Below are 25,419 nucleotides of genomic sequence, written 5' to 3'. Positions count from 1 at the left end.
ACAACAATGAAGAAGCGAGGTAGTGGGTATGCACCCTTTTTCAGATGATCTTCATCGTCTACATAATTGAGTCACAGTTTTAGGCTACAGAACGCGCACTTCAACCTTCCGAGTCGTTCTTTGGAAGAGTCCTAACAACCACCAGTGCCGGCATCGATTCCTGAGAACCTCACGAAGGTAAGAACGGCTACACGGGCTCAAAACAGAGCAAAAGCAACTCTTTGTTAGTCCTATATATACATCATATACGCCCGATTGACGCGCGCAGTTAACGGATGCACTCAAACCTTTGCACGTACCAGGTGTGTAGCCAGAATTTTTTTTTTCAGAGAAGTGGGGTAGTCAATGATTCTTTACGTAATTTTTGAATTCGTTTGTGTGTGCGCGTGTGTATGTGCGCAAGAAAAATTGAAAATTAGCTTCGGGGGGTGGGAGGTGAACCCCCCTCTCTTAGCTACGCCCCTGGCTCGTAGTATATGTATACATATACAGCTGTAGTTTATGTTTGTGATTAACGCTAAGATTAAAGCTTTTGAATCTTGGTAAAGTGCGACATCTCTTTCGCTTTTCATATCATGCCCCTTTCTTGACCATCACGCAGTACATGATGCAGCGTATCATGTACTGCCTTTACCCCAGGGACTGCACACTTAGTAATTGCAACATTTTCTAGGGGTGCTATGCAGAATGGCCCGAGCTTCTCGGGCAGACGAGCTTGCTTCGATCTCACTCTACGGCGGCCATGACATGTAGACATTGCGGAGCGCCTGATAGCAGCGTGTATAAAAATGGCTACAGGAACGCGCGTGGCGTTGGAAACGGATGTTGGACGTTTGCGGTGGTTATCAAAGGAACACCGCGTGAGAACACGTCAGCGCCGCCACTCAGTCAACATTTCAACAGTGCAGCGACGTTAGCTCGATTGTCGCGCTATCTTTTTGCCAACTCAACACGCGGTCCCCACGGGCCTGTTTGTGAGCGTATGTTCACTTTCGGACAGGTTCTTTCGTTGCACCTGCAGCATGGAAATTTCCAGGCTTGAAGGCAGCAAGGGTGCGCACGCGGCACTCTCATAGAATAAAGAACGGCTTTTTTTGCTGCTCATTTCGCTTCTATCAAATATTGTAGATAAATATGAGGACACGTGATCAACAGGGCCACTCGCATCATGGCGCCAACGCGGCTGTGATTGGATACGTCGTACGCGCGGGGAAGTTGAATGCGAGACGTTGTAGCAGCGTGGTGATATCACTTTTACTTATGCGTGCGTGTGTGCATACTCTGCGCGATAAAGCTGATATAGATTAGTCCTGCCACTCGATGAGAGTGCTGCTCCTTGGCACGAGCAAACGTGGTGGGCGTACGCGATCTTCGCCGCGAGTGTCTGTCAATCAAACTAATAAACACGTGAACTCGGACACACACTCGTTGATTCTGAGGAGGCCCCAGTTCAACTCGTGACTGTGATGGTGCTGATGTGAATGTCAAGTTTTTGATACTGTGAACGCTTAGTGGCAGCTTCTTTGTATATAAAATAATTTGGTGAGGTTACACAACATGTGCAAGGCTGGATCCATTGGGGAGCTTGTCATGACCCTGCTTCTTGCAGCTTTTTAAGTTGGTCGTCTACTCTTGTGCCTGGTCGGCTTCAAAGTGTAGAACACATCAGCTCTGTCTTAATTTTGATTGTACAAATTGACTGAGTTGTCTTGTTTTAATCGAAAAGGCTTCAATTAAAAGGCAATTATCTTGGGTGCAATTAGCAAGGATATGATCAGTATGAAGCTTCTAAACGTAATCCTGAATAACAGGATACTAATTGGCATTATATCAGTAAGGGCTAATTAGCAAGATTTTACTTGGCGCGATCATGATTAACGTCGTGTTTATTAGCATAGTTTAGTGAGCTAATCAACTGAATGCTTCAGATTGCCAGGTTCTAGCTTTGCATGGCTTCATCAGCACATTAAGATGTGGCGTTATTACCTCGACCTTACCTTGACTTGGTGTAATTAGCTTGGTCAAAGCATGTCCTAGCTTAACTAGCTAAGTATACCGTCCAGCCAAAACGCTAATTAGCCCACCGCACGTGCTTGGGTGCTAGCGGGTGATGATGACATAGACGACGCGCACTAGCAGAGCAGCGCATTGAAATCTACAGGCTGGGCACGATGAGGAACACGTGGCCTCGGATTTAGCTGCGGTCGCGATATTGCAAGATGCTCGGCCGGTACTGATCTCATAGGCCACCCTGCTGATTATTCTAAAACAGACTTTCTGCAGGCATTAAAAGCTTAAAAATAAATTTAGGCACCCCGTGCCTCTAAAAAATATCATCTCAAAAAGCTTCTGACACATATATTGCATGGGTGCGCTTCTGTATACTCAGCGGAACGACAAAGAAATGAAAGAAGATGCTTCTGGTTTGAAAACACCACCCAACTTATTCGACCGTCCTTGCCGCGATGAGTGGTTTCATCGTAACCAATGAAACGCAGCACGCAGAAGGATAGATTTGAATTTTTAGTACTGTTGGCTCGTTCATAAGGGGGTGTCACCAGAGCTCGAAAATATCCCGAGTTTCGTGAAATTCGGCTGATTCTACATAGCGCTCTGGTTTGCTAACTCAAATAAATATCTCAAGTGGTCACTAATGCTTATGTCGACGACGATTGTTAATGCACTTTTACTCTATGTTTTTTTTCTGGTGCTGGTGTCGCTAGATCTTGCGGATTGCGCATAGTCGACAGTTTTACAATCGAACGCTGCCATCTCGGCCTTCAGTGTGGTCTTATAGGGGATCTATAGAATACTCACGCCGTTCTCTCAGAGTAACTGCCAGCGCGTGTTACTATCTATATATGACGTTATGTATCATGCAGCCTTCAGCTGGTATGATGCATGCAGGCACTTGAAACTTTTCCAATGACTCAAATGTGATAGAATTATGCGCCATCAATCTTTTGTTGAGTAGGGGCTCTCGGTATATGCAAAACGCGCTGGTTTTTGCGTTTGACGGGGTGGTATAAACCACCAATGAAACAAAAAATAAGAGAGCAGACGCCCATATATTATTTTAGTGCATTTGGTGACGTCGTAATTGCATGGGTCAGCATATTTTGAAACTCTGGCTAAAGCTAGCTGGGGCACCCTGTATATCTTGCGCATCCCAGAAATAAGCCCATGGTCGCTATAGTTTACCGCACTCTTCTGTCGTTCTTTCACCTTCCCGTGTCCAGCGTTGTTTGTTACCGTCAACCCACGTCGCTTCTCTATGCTTTCTTCAAGCCATGCAACTTCTTATACGTATATGTGCAATAAAAATATATATAGTGTCTACAGTTTTCAAGGATGGATTACGTTCATAAGTTTCTTTCTTTGCCACGTGAACCGATTTTCGCAAACCGATGCAACAATACGCAGAATACCCCGCTAGTCATTGAGGGGATCAATTTGCCGTTCAAAACTACTGCTCATCTTGTGTGTACAATTCTTTCTCGATGTCGTGCGTATAAGCATGGGATCACAATTCCTCGTTTAAGAATAGTTAAATGTGTGGAGGTGAAATTAAACACTATACGTTCGCTAAGCCGGCGCTACAATGCCCGCAAACATGTAAACATGTTCACAGTGAAACTACACAGCATGCATCAAGAAACTACAAATTATCAAACCAACACACCTGTCATATATATTGCAGTTCTAACCATTTCTTCTTTAAAAGCGTTTAAAATATGGTCCCTTTGTACTGCGCGTGACTCGTCAAAATCAAATGATATCTATATACATTAACACTGTACACCTCTCTGCAGTTAAGGTAAACCCGATCACGGACGAATAATTGTTCAGCTTGTGAACAAGCATTCGTTGAATAATTAATTTGGTGTTCTAGCTCAGGAAGCTCAAGACAGTTTGTTTTGACAGTGTGCATCGGCAAGTGATAAGTCGCATGCCGCTTGATTGCTACAAGCATATACATCTGTTCGTAACATACAATGACTGCATCATTCTTTTCGCATTTCATAAGCTGAGAAACATGCATGTATGTTCAGGCATACGTAGTATTTTGGATTCAAGAATAGTCCACAAGCAACGACGTTTTTTTTTTAACACAAGAGTGTTTTTGTCGGGCTCCAAAAAGATTTCTTTGATTGATACGTGGAGATACGTGATTGATACGTGGGGATCAACTGCGCCACGATTAACGTCCCAAAACCATATGATTATGAGAGACGTCGTAGTGGGGCGCTCCGGAAATTTCGACCACCTGGGGTTTTTTAACGTGGACCCAAATCTGAGCACATGGGCCTACAGCATTTTCGTCTCCATCAGCCACCGAAGCCGGCATTGGATCCCGTGACCTGTGGGCCCGCCGCCGAGCACTTTAGCCACTACACCCCCGCGGCAGGGCCACGAAGATTTCCGTGATGTACTTCCGTCACGGAAACAACGTCTAAAAAAGAGCACATCAGAATACAAAAAGTTCCGTTATAGGAGTTGAAGCGCAAGTTTTCGCTCGGCAACGACAGCTGCCAGTCATGCTATCAACTGCGCCACGTTCACATAGTTTGTTTGATTGAAAAGCCGCATTTTATGTCTACCACTGCCTTTCAAATCTCTTGCTGAACTGTAATAATGTACTATGACTGTGAAATCCGCGATTAGTTCCTATAACTCGTTTCTACGCCTCCATCCTATACGATGTTCTTCCAATACAAGTTCCATTTTGTCAACTCCTTTATACACTGCCAACTGGCGTCCTTACCCAAAGCGTCGGCGTTGCACGTAGCATCAATTCATACCAAAAGATTCCCCCACTTTCCCCGAAGTTAATCGTTAGAAAATGCGAATACATTTCGTAGCATGGATAACAGCGTTTGGCACGTGGGAGCCCAGTGTCAGAAGAAAGAAGAATAATGTTTTCTTTTTTTTCTCTCACACCGTGCAGCTAATAGTGTCGTTCGCCGCACGATGCGTTTTTCTGCCGCGAGAAACGCGATATGCGTTTCCAGCTCTAGTAGCTAGCGTGCATGGTTAAAAAAAATACTATGAAGTGAGCAAAACAGACAGCGCTCTCGGCTCGGCATTGGCGTTTCACAGTGGCGTCTCGAGCACACATTTTCGGATGTTCTTGAGAGGCACCCAGCCAGCCAACGCTCGAGAGCACGGAGGAAGGAAAGATAGGAAAGGGCATGCCCAGCCGGCGCGCTACGTGAAAAGTGTGGAGGAAATGACATCATGGCGGCCATATTCACTGCGCAGAATGGCGGCGTTGCTGTGGTTACGTGTTGTGCAGTGTAGCTGGTCTAGCAGTGAACGGCCGCGGCTGGCGGCGGCATGTGTGCCTCCCCAGGTCTCGTGCTGAGTCTTGGCGGACAATATCCGTGCTCTGCGCCGCCTTATTGGTTACGCAGTGTTCTCATAGCAGTTACTATACTCTTAGCAACGTTTACAAAACCTTTCGTCCACCACGGGGCCTAAGAAGTGCGTAGAACGAGCGCATATCCATATGTCGTGCGGCGGATGACGTGGATAAAGCATTTGAAGTGTTCAGCGAAATTGCGTTGGACACCATGACGTAGCGCAACGACCGCGAACGCCTTGCAGGTCAGTGGTGGTTGGGCAGTGCTCCTGCTTGTGGCAACGGACGAAACTGTTGTGCCCAGCAAGACGCAATGAGGAGCATGGGCACATACGTAGTTTCGTGTTGGGATTGTGTACAGTAACAACTTGCATGTGCGTAATAAAAGACCATTTCTGTAACACTCTTTATACTCGCCCCCAACATTGTAATCTCAATGTTAGAGCAACCGCGTTCAAGTGTCAGTTACTATGGTCACAGAATGATGACGCCCGTCAGTTTCACGCGGAACATGAACACAGTGGCCACACGCTCCGTCGGCCGCGTGGCGGAATGCAACCGTAGAAGGCGCACGACCGATCGTGCTGTCTGTACAGTTGCTGAATTAATGACGTTAAAACAGTTGTTGTCAGTGCATCTAGTGCGCGTTCTTTTGTACTTGTTTCTTTGGCGGTGAGCCGTTACTCGCTGTTAATACTTGGACGAAATGATTTCGCCGAAGGTGTCACGCCGGTCCAGAGTGTTGAGCCCCATTCCATTAGTTACGGATCGTCACGAGACGCGCGCTGTGCAGCCCACGTGCTTTCCGAGCTGGAGAGGGAGTCGCGTCTTTTGCTTCGCATTCATAGGTAAACAAGAGAGGAGAATTTCCCCGGTCAATATGGCAGCCTTCCGGCTTCACTGCGGCTTCAAAACGAGGGACATCAGAGCCTCTTCTACCTTTCCTTCCTCCATAGTCGAGAGTGAGGCGCGAGAGGACAGGAAAGTGGGGCGCAGAGATGAGAAAGAGAGAACGGTGAGAGAAAGAGAGGTGAAGAACTGCACCTACCTTCTCCTACACTTTCTTGCATCAGATTCTCCAGTTGCTAGGGGCGAGGATAAGCGCCCGCGCTCGCCGCTGTTGCGATGAAGAGGGCGGTGGACGGATCCTAATGGACGCCTGATATAGACCGACTAAAATCGAATTCCACTCATCAAGCGGGAGCAAGTTTTTTTCCTCCGCGCCTTAGAATCCGCGTTCCGCTGGTAGACTCGGAGCAAGTTCACATTTTCTACTGATAGATTCAGAGCAACCCACTCCGTGATGGAGCTTTCCACGTGCTCCGTCTTGCAGAAACAGATTTCACCAGAACTCCAGAAAAGCGTTGCCGTCCTTTACGGTACAGTTGGACACGGGCAGCTAGGTGGCCTTCAGCGTTTTTTTGAGGCGGTCTAGTAACCCTGTGCACTTGTTTACATTCCTAAAATTGGAAAGTGGTTCCCCTGCTATCCGCGACTGTGTAGTGGAAATGCGTGCATTGCAGTGGCGACACAGTTGTCCTTGAAACGCAGACAGCGGAAAATAAAATCACTTACTGTGCTGGTTTAGCGACGTATGCGTAAACAACTTCCCGAGTTACCTCAGGCGGGGCATTCACATGTTCCACTCGCAGAACTGGTTTGGCGCAATCTGAGTGCTCGCTTCAGGATTTCTGCGGCCGCTCCGGATCTACCAGTGGAATTCGTCATAAGAAATGCATTCGCATTTAAATTAGTTCTGCAACGCATACAGCAACGCACCTGGTTCGCCTCGATGTAACTCGGCGTTCCCCCCTTAAGCTCACCAGGGAAGACCTAACGCACCTTGCGTTTCCCTCTAATAGGGCAGTGGCGTTCATGCTGCGAGTAGGCGACCCAAGTTCGGCGTACAATCAATCATGCTCCTGTGGCTGTCACACCCCTTTCTTTGGTTCTTCTTTTACCGTTAACTAATACAGCTACCACTGGCATCAATGACCACAGGGGCATGCTTAATCATTAAACAATCATTAATCATGGACGTCAGTCGTCGGAATGAAGATGTATCACTAAGCATCAACGTGGATGCAATTACGTTAAACGGTGCTTTAACTGTCCACACCACCAGACGTTGTTACTTGACTACTTCTGTAAGGAGATGTTTTACTTTCGTGTTATATCGATTCATATTACGAAGAGATCAACCATGTTTTTTTGTTCTTTTGTGATTGTTGGATGGTCCCACGGCGCTAACTAGGAGTGGGCAACTAAACAGCCGGCGCGCGCAACGTACACTTTTTTCCTATAGTGCTTCACGCACCCTCGGTGGTTTCTGGAATCGCTTAAATATAGCCTATTGACGTTTATTGATGAGGGCCGGTATTATACCTTGCTCGTAAAGGGCAATCGATCTCTTTTCAGTTAAGCTTCTTTTCCAATTGATTCAACATGTGCGTGCCTTCAATGTGCATATATTTTGTTCGACAGTTGCAAGGTCAGGATGATGGATTTAATGGAAACAAGATTGGAAGGGGTGTTTTAAGAATGTCAATATGCTTCATGGCACGGGTCTAGTATTAAAATTAACTCGTTTCGAAGCATGAATTCTTTGGAATGAGAACTTTCTGATTACAAACAATCGGTCGTGATTTATTTTATCTTGTGCATACTAACTGAAATGAATCAATTAAAACGTCAAGGGAAATTAGGTTAACGTTCTATAAATGCCGAACGCGCATGTTCGAGCGAAACTCCTTGCCCAGGTACTTATTTTCTCGCAAAAGACAATGACAATAAAATGAAGGAGACATCCCAAATGTATAGCATACTGGTCAACATATGGAGTGATACACACCCTAGTGAAATGTTTATTATGCGCGTTCCCCAAATTGTGAGTGCATTTAGTTTTACATTTCGAATAAGCGTTGACACAATAACAAGCACGGCCAATTATACGCCAACTTTTTTATTTTTCAAGGTAAAGAGGCATTGGACTAGAAAAGAGCCAGCAACTCAGGAGTGGACTGCAAATTTCGTCAGGTAGCAGACGCCAGCCTTCATACAGGCGTGAACGGCAACACGATGAGCTCGACAGAAGACAATGTTAAGAAGGTGAAGAAGGACAAAAAACTTCCAAAAACGAAGGAAGACGGGAAGAAGCGCACGAAGTCATCCAAACGAAGCAAGTCAAAAGATTCGTCGGCTTCGAAAGCCATCAGGTCGGAAAAAAAGAAGGAGCGTGCGGCAAAGAAACGCGGAGACAAACAACGGGGCGGCGTAGGGGCACCCTCCAAGGCCAAGGCAGCCTCGAAGAAATCCAAAGCGCGCCAGGAAAAAACAGCGTCGAAAAGCGATGACCGCAGCAGCACGAGAAAGTCCAAGACTTCTAAGTCTCGCAAGAAAGGTGGGAAGAGTTCGGGTGGCAAGCGGAAAAGTGTGTTTCGCAAAATATACAACAAGCTTAGAGGCCCCAAGGGCAAGAAAAAGAAATCGAAAAGAAAATCGAGCTCGAAGAGTGGTAAGGCATCTGAGTCGTCTAAAATGGCCACGACAGCCAGCTCGATGCAACATGGTGGGACGGCAGGTGTGGGGCACCATCCACCAGAAGAGCTGGCATCGTCGAGCAAAGGGTCTCAGAGGAAGCACGAAGATGGCGGGCCAGGGGATTTCAAAGGGAAAGCAAGCGAACAACATGTGCCTGATCCTAAGGTACAAACGCCAAATACTCCAGGGGAAAAGATGCCAGACGAGAAGAGTGCTGAAGCTGTGGAGATTAGCGGGCCTAGTTCTACTCAGGAGGCGAAGGCAAGTTCGATGGACACTGAGGGTGTTAAGGCACCCGAACCCACGGGCAAGCCTCAGCACGAAAAAGCTCCCGCCACTGAGAAAGAGCCTACTGAAAAACTTGATCCGAAAGCTCTAGCTTCAGCGCCTGCCCTGCTTGCGACTTCAGCGGAGCCGTTACCGGTGCAGAAAAACGGGAGAGCAGCGTCACCACCCGTGAAGACGGTGGTGTTGGGTATGTCTAGCGACTATACCATACTGGTGGCCAACTTTCTGCTGTGAAAGGTCACTCATTGTGAAAAGATCGCCCATGAAACGACAATGCGTAACTACCGGCAGCCACACGCACTAACTATAGGTGACGTTTTAGGTGACGTCAGCGTAAAAAGAATAGACGTAAATGAACGATTATTGAGGCTTTGCCTCTAAGCGTCCATGCATGCAGTTCTACTCTTCTTAGGCTGACGTCACCTAAAACGTCATCTATATAAAGATAGTGTGTAATGCGGCCGGTGGTTTCCCATTGTCATTGTGGGGGGGGGGGGGGCATTTATTTACCTCTTTATGTGCGCACAATATAGAGGCACTCCAGCAAATAGGCCCACATTCTCATCCACGTTGGTTTGCGAAGAGACAACAATCATTTTATTTAAACATCTGAATAAGACAAAAGGGCTAGACAACTTACTAATACTTTTTGCCGTTCTACTTGGTACATGTTTACTAGAATAGAAAGATACGGGTAACCACCATAGAAAGTTTTTCTTTTTTATTTCTTGTCCTTCCTATCGCAGTTACTCATTTCTGTACATCAGTTTGAATACTCCTTTTTTTACTTTTCTGCTATTTTGAAGCACGTAGAAGCGATGTTTATTTCGTATCTGTTCTAAGAAACAACAAGCGCTGTCAAGTTATGACCAGGTTATGCCGGACTATACGTGACGCCGCAGTAACACGTCTGCATTAGCTCCGCCCACGTATATAGGTTCCCTTTATTGGCCGCAGAAGGTCGTCCGCAAATGGAAATGGACACTCAGAGCGTTTCCAGTTATTAATCGGGAGTTTGGCGGTATATGAATAGAAATAACCAAAAAAGATCTTCAGTATGTGGAAGAATCAAATTAAGGAGTGGATAACTTACAACTTATCTATAGATTCGCAGCATAATTTCTGAGCGTTGCTTTCTTGCTGCACTTTGACCACGTGGCGTAAATGCATGGTACTTGTCAGTACCAGGCATCTATGATGACTGTCGTGAAAAACTGTAGCGATGTATTTTTTATAACCACCCCGGCCCACCTTGTGTTATATGATGCCTCCCAAAAATTAAGACCTATATTTCAGCAAGTAGGTATATATTACACACTATCTTAAACCCAGATAGCAACAGGCGCCTTTATGTCAATAAGGTTATAGGTTATATAGAGCATTCGCTCTAGATGAAGCTACAGATTATCTCTCAACGTCTTCATCCTTTTCATTTGCAAAATGTGATACGAAACAAAGTGGCTTTCTTTGCAACGCTGTGTAAGAATAATACGCAGAATCTCATGGTTTCAAATTTACGAGACAAAACCTTCAGACGGTAACTTGATTAAAATTGTTAGGAAATCAGAGATGGCTTTCGCTCTTAATGGAACGTGTACGCAAAAAGGCGAGTTTCTCAAATCGTGATTGGCAAGATCACGAATGATGTTCCGCAGAAAATGTCAATTTTCGTTTCAATAAAATGTCTTATTCACTAAGTCTATTCACCTCACGCAGTATCATATCAATGAGGACAAACGGCGTAATATCTGATGTGCATGCGTATAAGGTACGTGCAGGACATAGACAACATTAAAAGTTCCACAGCAATACGCCACTTGACCTCTTGCAGTGTGAACCTTACAAACTCCTGTGGCAGTTTTGATAATATATGAAAACTATGCGAGTTCCTTTCAATGGCAGATCTAGAATATTCACGACGGAGAAGGTTAGCTTTGGGAGGACTTGATGAATCCTCCTCTTTAACGCATACATTAAAATTCCAAAACTAAAATCTTCGCACCTCCGGACCCCCCCCCCCCTTCCATCTTTTTTTATAGGAGCGACGCTCCTTAAGGCGTGGGCTGTGCGTCCCCTGTATGTAGCCACCTCTCGTTCAGTTCTTGCAGTGTTCACTAGATGGCGGTACTTGTAGCTGACGGCATTAAGTATTACGTTAGCCACCGCCCGATCTAAAGGGTACAGCCATATCCATCCGTCCATCCGTCCATCCATCCGTCCATCCGTCCGTCCATCCATCCATCCATCCATGCATCCATCCATCCATCCATCCATCCATCCATCCATCCATCCATCCATCCATCCATCCATCCGTCCATCCGTCCATCCATCCGTCCATCCGTCCGTCCATCCATCCATCCATCCATGCATCCATCCATCCATCCATCCATCCATCCATCCATCCATCCATCCATCCATCCATCCGTCCGTCCGTCCGCCCGCCCGTTCATCCATCCATCCATCCGTCCGTCCGTCCATCCGTTCGTCCGTCCGTCCATCCGCCCGCCCGTCCGCCCGCCCGCCCGTCCGTCCGTCCGTCCATCCGTCCGTCCGTCCAAAAGATGCAAGATGTTATAAACTAGACGGCGGTACGTGTAGTTGATTATGAAAGATGCGAGGTGTTATAAAATAGGAATGATGCCACATATGGCGCGTGTCATCGTTCGATATAGTGCGGCGACGTACGCTAGGGGGAGCGTTGCAATAAAATCGAGTGGGCAAAATGTACGGAGGATTCATGGTTTACCAGGTTTACCTCCGGAGCTTCGCCCACTCATCATCATTCACTTCGTGGATGTGGCGGCACTTTTTTTTCTTCTCCCGGATCCGCAATTGCTTCTCTTCCGATAAGAAAGAACGTTCCTTGAAGGTGAATTCACTGTCTTAAACAAACTAAAACAAATAGGAAATAATTATGATGAACAAGTTTGAAATTCAGTTTCACTTGATGGTTGAAGAGCGTTAACTGCGATAACAAAATATTAGTATGTTTTGCACTGCCCTATGAATCTTAGATTTATCATGATAAATGACCGTAGGCTTTTTTTTTTGTGGTATATAGGTGACAAAACACGGGTGGTGTCATGCTTCCTCGGGCCCATATGAATGTAGTTCGCTCAATGACCGTGATGCCTGGTGGTCGCAACGCTGACATATGAATGTCAGCACAGACACCACAATCACCAAAAATCAGCATAATGATGTGTGTATTGTGGTGTAATATCTAACACATCATCGATTTGGTATTGGAGATGTTGATTTGCTTTAGTTAGTGTGAGCATTTCGTGTAGCTGCTTTCGTTACCATAGAAAAAGAAAATAAAAAAAGGATTGATTGATTGATATGTGGGGTTTAACGTCGCAAAATTACCATAGGAATATGAGAGACGCCGTAGTGGATGGCTCCAGAAATTTCGAACACCTGGGGTTCTTTAACTTGTACCCAAATCTGAGCACACGTGCCTGCGGCATTTTGCCACCATCGAAAATGAAGCCGCCGCAGCCGGGATTAAATCGCACGACCTGCGGGTCAGCTGCCGAGTACATTAGCCACTAAACCACTGCGGCGGAGCAAATGAAAAAAAAAACGTTTTATTGTCTTTCTAACCATGCGCACCGAACACATAGGCGAGGCACACGCATCTTGGACCCAAAGGACATTGCTTCTGTAGCTTAATCATTTACAGAGCATAATATGCAGCTGTTCGTGGTGCAAAGCTACCTAGTTTTTCATCAGCATGTGTCCAGACGCTCTTTTTTTTTCTCACGTGTTTGTTGCCCTGGGGCAGCACAACATTATAAACATGTCGACTGTCGGGAGTGTCCTACTTTTTCATCCAGAGGCCGTGGTAATACGTTGAAACTTACCTGAGGGAGAGTAGGGTGATCTTACTATAGTCAGATGACGTCCGCAGAGGCCCCGCCAAGACGACCGAAGTACGGCAGCCGATCGCTTACGCGTATAAAGAAATAGTCTCGCTCATGCACTGGGCAGTGCTCACCAAAGGCTGGTTCATGACGTCTGTCCGCAGAGCGGCCATTTGTGCGGGCTTGTGTGCACGCGCCTTTGAGAAGCAATACCACGTTGTATCCGACTATACTGCATTGGATGTTTCGTTTATTATACGTATGCATCACCTCGGTCTCTTATGACGATTTTCCGCTTCTGCTACTGCCAAGGCCACGCCTGCTGACGTGGTTGGAATACGACCGCTTTTCCGCACTTTTAGGGAAGTGGTTACGAAAAAGAGAAGACATGCTTGTGCACATTGATTTATGTTCGACACCAGGGAGGTCATAATTATTCTGGAAACTCTGACGCATACATACAACAACGTTTCTGATAGCTCAATATGCAGTGTTTATTTATTTATTTTATCGGAAGTGCATTCGTTATTAAGAAACGACAATGATGGTTTCCGCTTTGAATAACGGCGCAGAAGCTGTCCAGAGTGACAACCACGCTACTAGCACCGTTGGCGCTGAGCCTATCGGCGATGGGCAGGCCCAACCTCCACCGACGCCCAAGCCCCGCGAGACAGTCATCCAACCGGAGCGGTTGCCTATCAAGGACGACGACTTGCCGGACGCGGCAAGCAGCACAACCTTCGCTTGTCAAGAGGTATGTGCGTGACATCCGACCACATGGTCCTGCTGGAGTGCGCGCCAGGTGTTCTTTTAGACTCTGATAAATGTATGGACCAACTGATCGACTGCGCTGCATGCGTTACCGGAAGGCACGGACGTAGCTGAAGAAGTGTCTGAAAATATCGGGCTCCGATTGGTAGATTGGGATGGTTATATTATGCTGTTGGTTGTGAAACTCAGCACGCCACACGCATGACGACTCGGTTGTAACGACGTTTTTTTTTTTTTTTTTTTTGGCCACGAACTCCCGATCGATAGGCAGCACCGGCAGAACACTAGGGTAGATCGCGCGCACAGCAACAGCCGCCGAAACTCGCTGTCTTGCTCAGTGAGCATAAAAACACAACATGAGCATATTGGCCAAAGATGGTGACATCAGCGCTTCAATCCCAATACAGCGTCAAGATATGCGCCTTGCAGACAGCAAGCACCACCGACGAATTGCTGAAAAATCCACCTATTATCTGATCGCATAAGCCTCGAATAGATCCTGTGCATTGCAGTCCTAATGCCCATAAGCGGGAGGCACCTCTCCATGTCATGATTCCTGCAGTGCTGAAGTGAGTCAGCGATCCGTCGGTGTTGCTTGCTGACTGCGAGTTGCTATATCTAGACGCTACAATGTGACTGAAGCATTCATGTGCCCATTTTTGACTAATGAGCTCGTGTTGTCTTTTTATGCTCACTGTATACGTTTGTCATCTTTCACTGCTGGTGAGAAGTTATCTTTTCTTCCTCTTTTCTGTCTTCACATTTGCATCACAATTACTTATAATAGCACCCCTATACTTTTACTGGGGTTATTGTCTGCTAGTTCTCTTTAATATTGAGTCTAAGAAAAAAAAACGAGCCCTTAAATTTACACTTTTCTTCATCTTTCACTCAATGAAATTGTAGTTGCGAGTCTGCGCACGTGTTCTTTCTTTTGTTGTCATCGCTATAGTGCCGTTTAAACTATTACAAGATAAACACACGGTGACAGTGCTTGATTAATGCACTTGATCAATTACCTTTTCTAGGTCTGATCAGTATTTTAAATAGCTATATAACAGAGATGAGCTAGTTATTTTAAATGTTTGATCATCTTACATGTAAAATTCTACGGCGCAGCAATGTTCATGTCTGCTCATACGAAAAGTTACAGGATAGTTGAAGAAAAAACAAAAACTACCACAAAAACCCACAACAGTGTCTTTGTAACTGCTTCTTAAATCTATATGGCACAAACAGCAGAAAGCAAAGATTGAAAACTGATATTACAGTTAAGTCAATTAAGAGGTGGTCGTTTGAGGTTAGGAAATACACATACTTCTGCAACTCATAAGGGAGCGCGGAGCAGAGTCGTAGAAAGGAGGTGAAAGGGGAGTGGAAGTGAAGGTGAAAGTGAAGACCTTTTTCAGTATGAGTACCGCGATCACCAAGCGTCAAAAAGGGGAAACCCACACGCACACAAAGTTGTCATTGCAGACAATGTTTATTTTGAAATGAGCTTACAATATGTACACACGACGCACTGTCACAAGGCCTCAATGCGCCCTCACATTTAGGTAAAACAATTTCTTATAGGTGACAGTTAGGTTGAGGCCATGCTAACGCACTTATCAACTCTTTATATTATTTTCTTGGCTTCAATAATTATTATTAATTCAGGCCATGCTCGGTTTCACTTATAGTAACTTTCCACCGCACAACATGGGTATCTCGTAGACCACACCCGTCTGACAGCTGAATACACACTAGTCCTTATAGTTCACGATGCAAACCGGACCTTTCCTGAGACAAGGGTTAGTCCTCTTGCAGAGCTTGGAATGTTGTTAAGGCAGAGGGGACCACCTTCAGATGAGCTTGCTCGGCAATCTTTTTCAAATCACGGGACACATGCATGGTGTAGAGATCAAATCACTGCTAGCTTTACATTTGCTTGAGGCGGCTCTTCGTTCAAGTGGCAGTTCCCTGACTTCCTCTGAATCTTCTTCACCACAGACACCAGAATGTCCTGTGGGAACCCTGCCTGCTACGGCCAGTCAGCCTTCTTGAGGGTACTATACCACCTGCTCAATGGGGGCATGATTTCTTAGAAGCATTTAGCGCATATGGATGTTGGCGATTCTGTACGATGCTATAGTACGTTTTAAGAGCTTATAGTTGGATGAGCTAAAATGTAACAGTGGTTTGTTTGCACGAGTATCATACCACCGGCATACGACAGGTTGTTTTCGCTCAATTTATTTCAACTGCAAACCTAAATAATCCGCACGCCGTTGAAATATTCTGAGCGCCAAGCTATTTCTTCCATTGACAAAACATTTATTCCTGGTGCCAAAGTATTTTATCCAAGTGCCAATTCAAATAAGCCGCGTGCCATTGAGTTGCATCTAAGTGCCGCCATGTTTCACCCAATTTCCAATGACTTCAATTCAGGGTTCAGTCAGTTTAATTCATGTACAAAAAGCAGAATTCGGGCCGTAGAAACGGCAGTGCAATCGAAATGCAGGTACTACAATATATAAGACAATAGTTTCAAAGTAGAACAAGTCATTATTGTGTGTACTCGCTGCTAGTATTTGTGAAAAAAAACTACTGCTGTTGTTCACTTGAGCCGTTTTTACTTTGCTATGTACGCATTTGTAGATAAGTACTTGGTTCGAGTGAAATCATTTTAATGGCAACAAAAGAAAAAGCAGAAACATGTTAAAAAATATTTTGTGTTCGTCAATAAAGCTCATAATTGGATTTGTATAGCATTACATTACCGCGACAAGTCATGTAATGCGAAGGACGGCCTATGGTTATTGGAATGCCGGAATGCAAACCAAAGTTGAGACAACCTTGCCGTGGGCAGTGATGGGTAAACAGAAAATACATAATCAAGAAATTAGAAGCCCATCAGAGGGCAGAGCAAACTACATATAATTTGAAGAGGTTTTCATCATGCAATGCACATAAGACAAACTCAAGATTCTGTTGTGAATAACTGAAGTCATATTTTACATTCAAATTAGCTGTTATTTTTTTATTGAAACAAAATTATGTGTATCCGATGAAACACATATGCTTCAAGCAGACACACTTCAGCAACACTAGCGTCATCTGTTACAATAACAGGAATATCTCCTTTGCTGATTTTATTAAAAACTTAATTCCACGCGAACCAAATAAATGCAAGTTTAGTTTTTTAAATGGTTATTTCTGATTTCAAGAATAGATGAATATCATCGAACGGTCACTATCGTTCTTACCAGGCTGAGCAGACAACTGCAAACGCGTCAGCGAATAAGCAGACAAATGCCGTCTACTGAGCAGACGACACGAGTCTCTGCTTATGCGTTGGTGTAGATGATTAGCCAGAATAATGCAGTAGCGATGAAGCATAGGCTAACATGGACTGTATGAGCAAATACGTTTAGTAACCGTAAATTCAATTAATACAAACAGAATTTTAGTTTGAAGCTATGACACCAAAACATTTGGGGGGAATAGCGCTGCACCTCATTTCATAAGCACTAGCATGTCATCATCATCATCATCGTCGTCGTCGTCGTCGTTGTCGTCGTCGTCGTCGCCGTCATAAGCCTGACTACGTCCAGTTCAGGTCAAAGACCCCTCCCATGTTCCGCCTGTTAACTCGGTCCTATGCTTGCTGCTGCCCATTTATACTCGCAAACTTCTTAATCTCATTGGCCCACCTAACCTTCTGTCTCCCCCTAACTCACTTGCCTTCTCTGGGAATCCAGTTAGTTACCCTTAATGACCAGTGGTTATCCTGCATATGCGCTACATGCCCGGCCCATGTCCATTTCCTCTTCTTCATTTCAAATATGATATCCTTAACCCCTGTTTGTTCCCTAATCCACTCTGCTCTCTTCTTGTCTCTTAAGGTTACACCTACCATTTTTCTTTCCATTGCTCGCTGCGTCGTCCTCAATTTAAGCTGAACCCTCTTTGTAAGTCTCCAGGTTTCTGCTCCGTAGCTAAGTACCGGCAAGATACAGCTGTTATATACCTTCGTCTTGAGGGATAGTGGCAATCTACCTGTCATGATATGAGTGCGCTTGCCAAATGTGATCCACCCCAATCTTATTCTTCTAGTTACTTCAGTCTCGTGGTTCGGCTCAACGGTTATTACCTGCTCTAAGTAGACATAGTATTTTACAACTTGAAGTGCACTATTACCAATCTTGAAGCGCTGCTCTTTCCCGAGGTTGTTGTACATTACTTTCGTTTTCTGCAGATTACTTTTAAGACCCACCTTTCTGCTCTGAGTGTTTAAATCCTTAATCATAGGTTGCAATTCGTCCCCTAATTACTCAGCAATGCAATGTCATCGGAGAAGCGCAGGTTGCCAAGGTATTCTCTATTAACTCTTATCCCTTACTGTTCCCATGGCCCCGCCGCGGTGGTCTAGTGGCTAAGGTACTCGGCTGCTGACCCGCAGGGCGCGGGTTCGAATCCCAGCTGCGGCGGCTGCATTTCCGATGGAGGCGGAAATGTTGTAGGCCCGTGTGCTCAGATTTGGGTGCACGTTAAAGAACCCCAGGTGGTCTAAATTTCCGGAGCCCTCCACTACGGCGTCTCTCATAATCAGATAGTGGTTTTGGGACGTTAAACCCCACATATCAATCAATCATTACTGTTCCCATTCTAGGTCTCTGAAAACCTCCTGTAAACACGCGGTAAGTAGCATCGGGGAGATTGTGTCCCCCTGCCTTACACCCTTCTTGATTGGTATTATGTTGCTTTCTTTATGAAGCTCTATGGTAGCAATTTATCCCCTGTAGATTTCTTCCAGGATGTTTATGTATGCTTCATCGACGCCCGTATTCCGCATTGTTGGCATGACTGCTAAAATTTCTACTGAATCAAACGCCTTCTCGTAATCTATGAACACTATGTATACGTAGTGGTTGGCTATATTCTGAGCATTTCTCTATAACCTGATTGATAGTATGAATGTGGTCAATTGTTGAGTAGCCTGTTCGAAATTCTGCTTGTTCCTTCGGTTGATTGAATTCTAATGTTTTCTTAACTCTGTTAGCAATTACTTTTGTAAATAGCTTGTACACTAGGGAGAGCAAGCTGATCGGCCTGTAATTATTCCAAGTCCTTGTCATATCCTTTCTTATGTATTAAGGTGATGTTGGTATTCTTCAGAGACTCTGGTACTCTGCCCGTCAGGAGACACGTCGTAAACAGGTTGGCTAGTTTTTCTAACACGATCTGTCCTCCATCTTTCAGTAGATCTGGTGTTACCTGATCCTCACTAGCAGCTTTGCCTGTTTGCATGCTCTCCAAGGCTTTTTTGACTTCTTCTATCATTACTGGTCGGGTTTCATCTGGGTTACTGCTAGTTCTTGTAGTATTAAGGTCGTGGTTGTCCCGGCTACTGTGCAGATCTCTGTAAAACTCCTCCGCTATTTTAACTATCCTATCCATATTGGTAGTTATTTCGCCTTCTTTGTCCCTTAGTGCATACATCCGATTTTTGCCTATCTCAAGTTTTCTCTTCACTGCTTGACGCTTCCTCCGTTTTTCAGAGCGTGTTCAATTCTCTCCATGTTATACCTTCTTACATCGGATACTTTACGCTCATTATTCAACTTCGAAAGCTCTGCCAGTTCCATTTTGTCTGTCGTACTTGAGACTTTTATGCTTTGACGTTCTTTCGTTTCCTGGGAAAGCTTGCGAGTGTCCTGTCTAACTACCATGCCTACAACTTCCACTGTACACTCCGTAATGATACTCGTCAGATTATCATTCATTGTGTTTACGCTAAGGTTGGTTTGCTCAATAAGAGCCGAGTACTTGTTTTAAGTGAGACTCTGAATTCGTCTACTTTCCCTCTCAGTGCTAGCTCATTGAGTGGCATCTTGCGTATCAGTTTCTGTATCTGTCTTTTCTTCAATTCTAGGCGAATTCGAGACCGTATCATTCTATGGTCACTGCATCGTACCTTGCCAACCACTTCCACATCCTGCACGATGCCTGGTTGTGCACTCATTATAATGTCTATTTCGTTCTTATTTTCGCCATTAGAGCTCCTCCATGTCTACTTACGGTTTTCTTGTTCTTGGTATAAGGTATTCAAAATACGTAAATGATTGCGTTCTGCGAATCATTCTAGTAGCTCCCCTCTGGCATTTCTAGTGCTGATGCCATAATTTCCTACTGCCTGGTCTCCAGCCTGCTTCTTCCCTACCTCTGCATTAAAATCTTCCATAGGTATAGTATATACTGCGTTTTACCTTACTCATTGCCGCTTCCACATATTCATAGAAGCTTTCAACTGAAGCATCATCATGGCTGCATGTAGGCGCGTAAGCCTGTACCACATTCATCTTGTATCTCTTATTGATTGAGTTTAATTACGATCCAACCACGTCTTCATTAACGCTATAATATTCCTCTGTGCTGCCAGCTATATTTCTCTGAATTAGGAGTCCCACTGCCAGTTCTCTTCTATCAGCAAACACAGCAAAAAACGTGCCCATTCTGTAACATCGTATAGGCCTCCACTGTCCTCCTAACCTCACTGAGCCCTGTTATATCCCATTTAGTAGCCTCCAGCTCCTCAAATAACTCGAATAGTACAGCTATACTTGCCTCACGTAAGCATGTGGGAGATTAAGAAGTTTGCGGGTATAAATTGGCAGCAGCAAGCACAGGACCGGGTTAACTGGCGGAACATGGGAGAGGCCTTTGTCCTGCAGTGGACGTAGTCAGGCTGATGATGATGATGATGATGATGATGATGACTTGCCTCACTAGATAGGGTTTTAGTGTTGAACGTTGCCAAATTCAGGTTCCAATGGCGGCCTGTTCGGATCCAGAGATTCTTAGCATCCTCTGCTGCGTTGTGATCTGCTGCCGCCGTGGTCGGTTGCTTCGCAGCTGCTGGGGACTGAGGGCCATGAGTTAATTGACGTATGCATGGTGGGAGGTAGTGGCCAGATACTGCACCGGGGTGGCCAATCCTTCTCTGGTGAGGGAGTGCGTTACCGGCATTGGTCACTGGTCACCAGTGAGGCCACACCCCAGGCCTCGTAATACAGTTCCATCACCACGCGGATTTTTTTTTATCCAGTTGGGAGCTGTGCGGCACCACGATTTGAACCACGAACCTTTTGCATGCGAGGCGGATGCTCTAACCACTACGCCATCGCAGGCGGCGATGGCGTAGTGGTTAGAGCTAGCATGTATAGGCGAGAGAAAAGTTCTTCCTGTCACTTCATGTTTACATTATTCCGACATTTACGCTGTATAAAGTGGCAAACCATGTGTTTATCGTGCGTGGATTAAACTGCCTGGCACCTTAATTCAAGCCGTTGGTAATTGGACTAAACATGGTGGCACTTGGATTAAACTCACTGGCACGTGGCCTAACTGAATTCAGTGCTTGTAATAAATATTTGGCACATGAATTGAATAGCTTGGAACTCAGATTATTTCAAAGGCGTGTGTATTGTTTTAGCTGGCACTTAGACTAAAGTTAGCGGGAAAACCTGTTGGTCTGTTGGAAAAGTATCCGTCCTTATTTATTTTTTTCGCAAACACCTGATGGATACTAAACGCGCTTGCATCAGCCGACCTTGAACGTTCGTGTGCATGCATGAATCTTTTCCTCTTTCCCGCCTGCTGATAGCGTCAGTCACTGGGAAGCAGCGTTTGAGTGAGTTAGTACGCTGCTATCGTCAGTTTATTTATTGCAAGAAAATGACGGAGTGACTGGAGCAGCGTTACAGTATCAAATTTTGCTAAAAACTGGGCGACAGCCAATTGGAAACCATTAGATTCTGACGGCTTTCCATGACGATACTATGAGCCACACACATATTAAGTGGTACAACAAGTTTAGAGACGACCGTACTTCGGTGGAGAGCGAGCCACGATCCAGTCGGCCATACACGGGCCGAAATGTCCCGGTCATTGCCGAAGTGAACGATGTGGTGATTGATGCTGGACCTTCATGTGCGTACCCCAGAAATTGTGGAATAGTTGGGCATCAGCACTTTTTTTGTCATTTCATTGTGACCTAAGATTTGGTCATGAAGAGACCGGTGAACTTTGTGCCGAAGCGGCTCACGGTGCAGCAAAATCATCTTCGCATTCAAGTCTCACAAGACATGCTGCATTCCACAAACAGTAACCTCGACTTCATAAACGCCATATTCACTGCTACTCTGTCTTGGGGAGACAGGCACAATCCGGAAATCAAATCCCAGTCATCACACTGAAAGCTTTACACGCGTCACCAAGGCTAAAGAAGGCTCACCAAGAGCGCAGAAATGCCAAAGTGATGCTGGCTGCTTTCTTTGACTCCCACGATGGATCACCAAGAGTATATATACGCACCACAGGATCGAAGGATCACCAAAGATTACTACAGGAATGTCCTCTGCCATGTGGGTGATGATGTGCGGTGCAGGTGACCGGAGTTGTGGTCAGCAATACACTGACGCATCCATCACGGCGATGCTTCTGCAAATTCGTGGCGTTTGATTCTGACTTGTTAGGCAAACAGACTCCTTACTGTCCTTTGTCCTTTTATGGACCCGGCGACTTCTAGTGGTTTCCCAATACCACGAGGTCATTGAAAGAGGCATGATTTCATACATCACCGGACATCATCCATGGCTGCATCGACAGCTTAGCTTAACTCCATTTCCAAAGAGGTCTTCTCGGATTGCTTCCAACAATGGCAGCACCACTGAAAGAAGTGTGGAGTCCCAAGGAGACTAACTTGAGGGTGATTAGGTTTCCGACGCTCCAGTTATGCGAATTTTTTTCTTCAACCAAAGGTTCCATAATTTTCTAACAGACCTCGTACATTAGCAGTGGCTGAAAACAATCTTAGATAAAAAAAGTCTTACCATCGAGTCGACCGAAACATTATGTGTCACTTTTATTGGAGATAAAACAGGCCATAAACTGCATAAAGGACTTGTGATAGCGCATGATGTGTGCTCATTTCGTAATAAACATTGTTGGAAGGGTGCCAGGTGTGTGTGTGTGTGTGTGTGTGTGTGTGTGTGTGTGTGTGTGTGTGTGTGTGTGTGTGTGTGTGTGTGTGTGTGTGTGTGTGTGTGTGTGTGTGTGTGTGTGTGTGTGTGTGTGTGTGTGTGTGTGTGTGTGTGTGTGTGTGTGTGTGTGTGTGCGTACTCTTCCTCTATCCGTTTTCATTACTGTCGTGCCTTACACTTCAAACAAACCGTTAGGTATCCGGCGGTACTGGGAATGCCAAGCGGAGGTGACAGCTGAAACTGTCGTATTTCGTGTCAAGATTGCGCTACTTTCTTGACTGCTGATTGTTTTGATTTAATGCCAGTGAAACTTTTTAGGCGATTATTCGTTCATGGTGGTCTTCTTGAAACAACAACAAAAAAAGCTCTCAAAGAACTCTTTATTAGAGTTTAGAATAACCGAATACAATCCTTCCTTTCTTTTTTTTTTCAGACGCACATGGAGCACTCAGGAGGGATCAGTGTAGACTGGGAATCGCTTCAAGACTTCCTCTTGCCAGAGTTTGCAGCAGTGTTGCAAATGAATTTCCAAGAGTGAAGAAATAAATGAAAAAAAAAACATAAATGCCAAACAAAAACAGAAATATACGACAAATAAGGTCGTTTGAAAAGCTGGACCAGCCTTCCCACTCGCCCCACCGCGGTGGTCTAGTGGCTAAGGTACTTGGCTGCTGACCCGCCGGGCGCGGGTTCGAATCCCGGCTGCGGCGGCTGCATTTCCGATGGAGGCGGAAATGTTTTAGGCCCGTGTACTCAGATTCTGGTGCACGTTAAAGAACCCCAGGTGGTCTAAACTTCCGGAGCCCTCCACTACGGCGTCTTTCATAATCATATAGAGGTTTTGAGACGTTAAACCCCACATATCAATCACTCAAAGCTTTCCCACTAACGCAAGTCAGATGCAAAACAGATCGATTTCGGCTTTGTTTACGCCATTACCACACGAACAAGTCAGACGTTGGAATAACACGCATACCGGCCACTATAACGTCCGTTTTTCTTTGAAAAAAAAACAAACAAAACAAACTATTCAACGCATCTTGCAGGCATGCTGATCCAACCATAACTGACGCTTCCTCACGCTGACACCAGGGGCAGAAATATACCTCGCATGTAGTCACTCTAGGCTGCAGCAGCGCCGAATTCACTACTGGCGGTTGCCGGGCATCTTACCAGAAATAAATGAAGAACAGAAGATGTTTTTCATGACATCACTAGTGATGTCAGAAATAAAGGTAAAGGGCGAAAATTGAAAGCAGGATGCTTGCCGCGGAAACCCTCTTTTCCCACTTCACTTCGCATGCAAGCGGAATGTGCTCGTGCCGTCTTTCAGGTCCGCTGGAGAATCGGGCGATGTGGCCATTCGTAAAATTTTCTTAATCTTTTTTATCCTGATTTTGTTCGTATTTTTTGAAGATGTGAAAGTTAAACTGAATGATTTCCCAGTAAGACGAAACTCGATCAGCACACATAAAATGAACTTTTTTATTGCACGTTTTGTATAAGAAAGCAGACATACACGTAGTGTGAAAGAAGCAATTTATAAAAGCAGCTTGAACTGACAACTGACATGTGGATATAATGTGCAAACGTTGAGGCCAGAATATACGAAACAATGCGAAAGTTAACAATCGCAAGTACAACACCTCAATCATGTTTGTTTGAGCACGAAATGGGACTGAAGTTCAGAGGCACGGAAAGCTTGAAGCGATCACAAGTTTTTGTAGGAAGAACATCGCTATAAATAGTGTTAAGGCAAGATGACTTGTCTTCGTCAGGGCAACAGCGTTGCCTCCACGAAGAAAAGCTCGCTTGTCAGAATGTTGGCGCCAGGACATTCTCTGTAATAATTTTTAGAAGCATTTAGTTCATAACGTGTACTAAAGTGCACACTATTAGAAGTAAATACTCGCATATTTTCAAACCACTGCTGCAAGAATTTCATAAGCATGAAGCAAGCTATGATTACTTGCAATCATTTGAACCAGAGGCAGAAAGTAAAAGAAACTAAAACTAATATGTAGCCAAGCCAACTCGAAATCAAGCATTTCAATAAAACGCATTTTCCCGACAGGACCTTAGCTGCAGCCTTCACCAATTAGTTAATCGACTAGAAATAGATCCAGCCACTTATTTTAGGGTAGGTGGTTTCCTTAAGTAATATTGGAGATGGGGGCGTTGTGATAACGTTTTTGCTTTTATTCGCAGAAAAACGCGTTATAGCATAAATACTGTTCATGTTTGCTCACAGTAACCTCGCTCAATTGGCCTAACCGCTGATTGGAGGTGGACTACAAGCACTGAAGTGAGGGGTGGGGAGGGGGGGTGCTAGATAGATAAATAGATATGTGGGGTTTAACGTCCCGAAACCACCATATGATTATGAGAGACGCCGTAGTGGAGGACTCCGGAAATTTCGACCACCTGGGGTTCTTTAACGTGAACCCAAATCTGAGCACACGGGCCTACAACATTTCCGCCTCCATCGAAAATGCAGCCGCCGCAGCCGGGATTCGATCCCGCGACCTGCGGGTCAGCAGCCGAGTACGTTAGCCACTAGACCACC

General features: G+C 45.2%; 1 protein-coding gene across 1 annotated transcript; it reads left to right on the top strand.

Annotated features, from left to right (window-relative positions):
- On the top strand, positions 1 to 25,158 carry LOC119176843 (uncharacterized). Its single transcript, XM_075878691.1, has 4 exons — positions 1 to 177; positions 8,337 to 9,377; positions 13,629 to 13,810; positions 23,287 to 25,158. The coding sequence occupies exons 2-4, from the start codon at positions 8,441 to 8,443 to the stop codon at positions 23,389 to 23,391; spliced, it is 1,224 nt and encodes a 407-aa protein (XP_075734806.1). The 5' UTR covers positions 1 to 177; positions 8,337 to 8,440; the 3' UTR covers positions 23,392 to 25,158.
- The last annotated feature ends 261 nt before the right edge of the window (positions 25,159 to 25,419 follow it).

This window comes from Rhipicephalus microplus, chromosome X (assembly GCF_043290135.1).
Source record: "Rhipicephalus microplus isolate Deutch F79 chromosome X, USDA_Rmic, whole genome shotgun sequence".
Lineage (NCBI taxonomy): Eukaryota > Metazoa > Arthropoda > Arachnida > Ixodida > Ixodidae > Rhipicephalus > Rhipicephalus microplus.
This window is presented reverse-complemented; position numbering and strand designations above follow the sequence as displayed.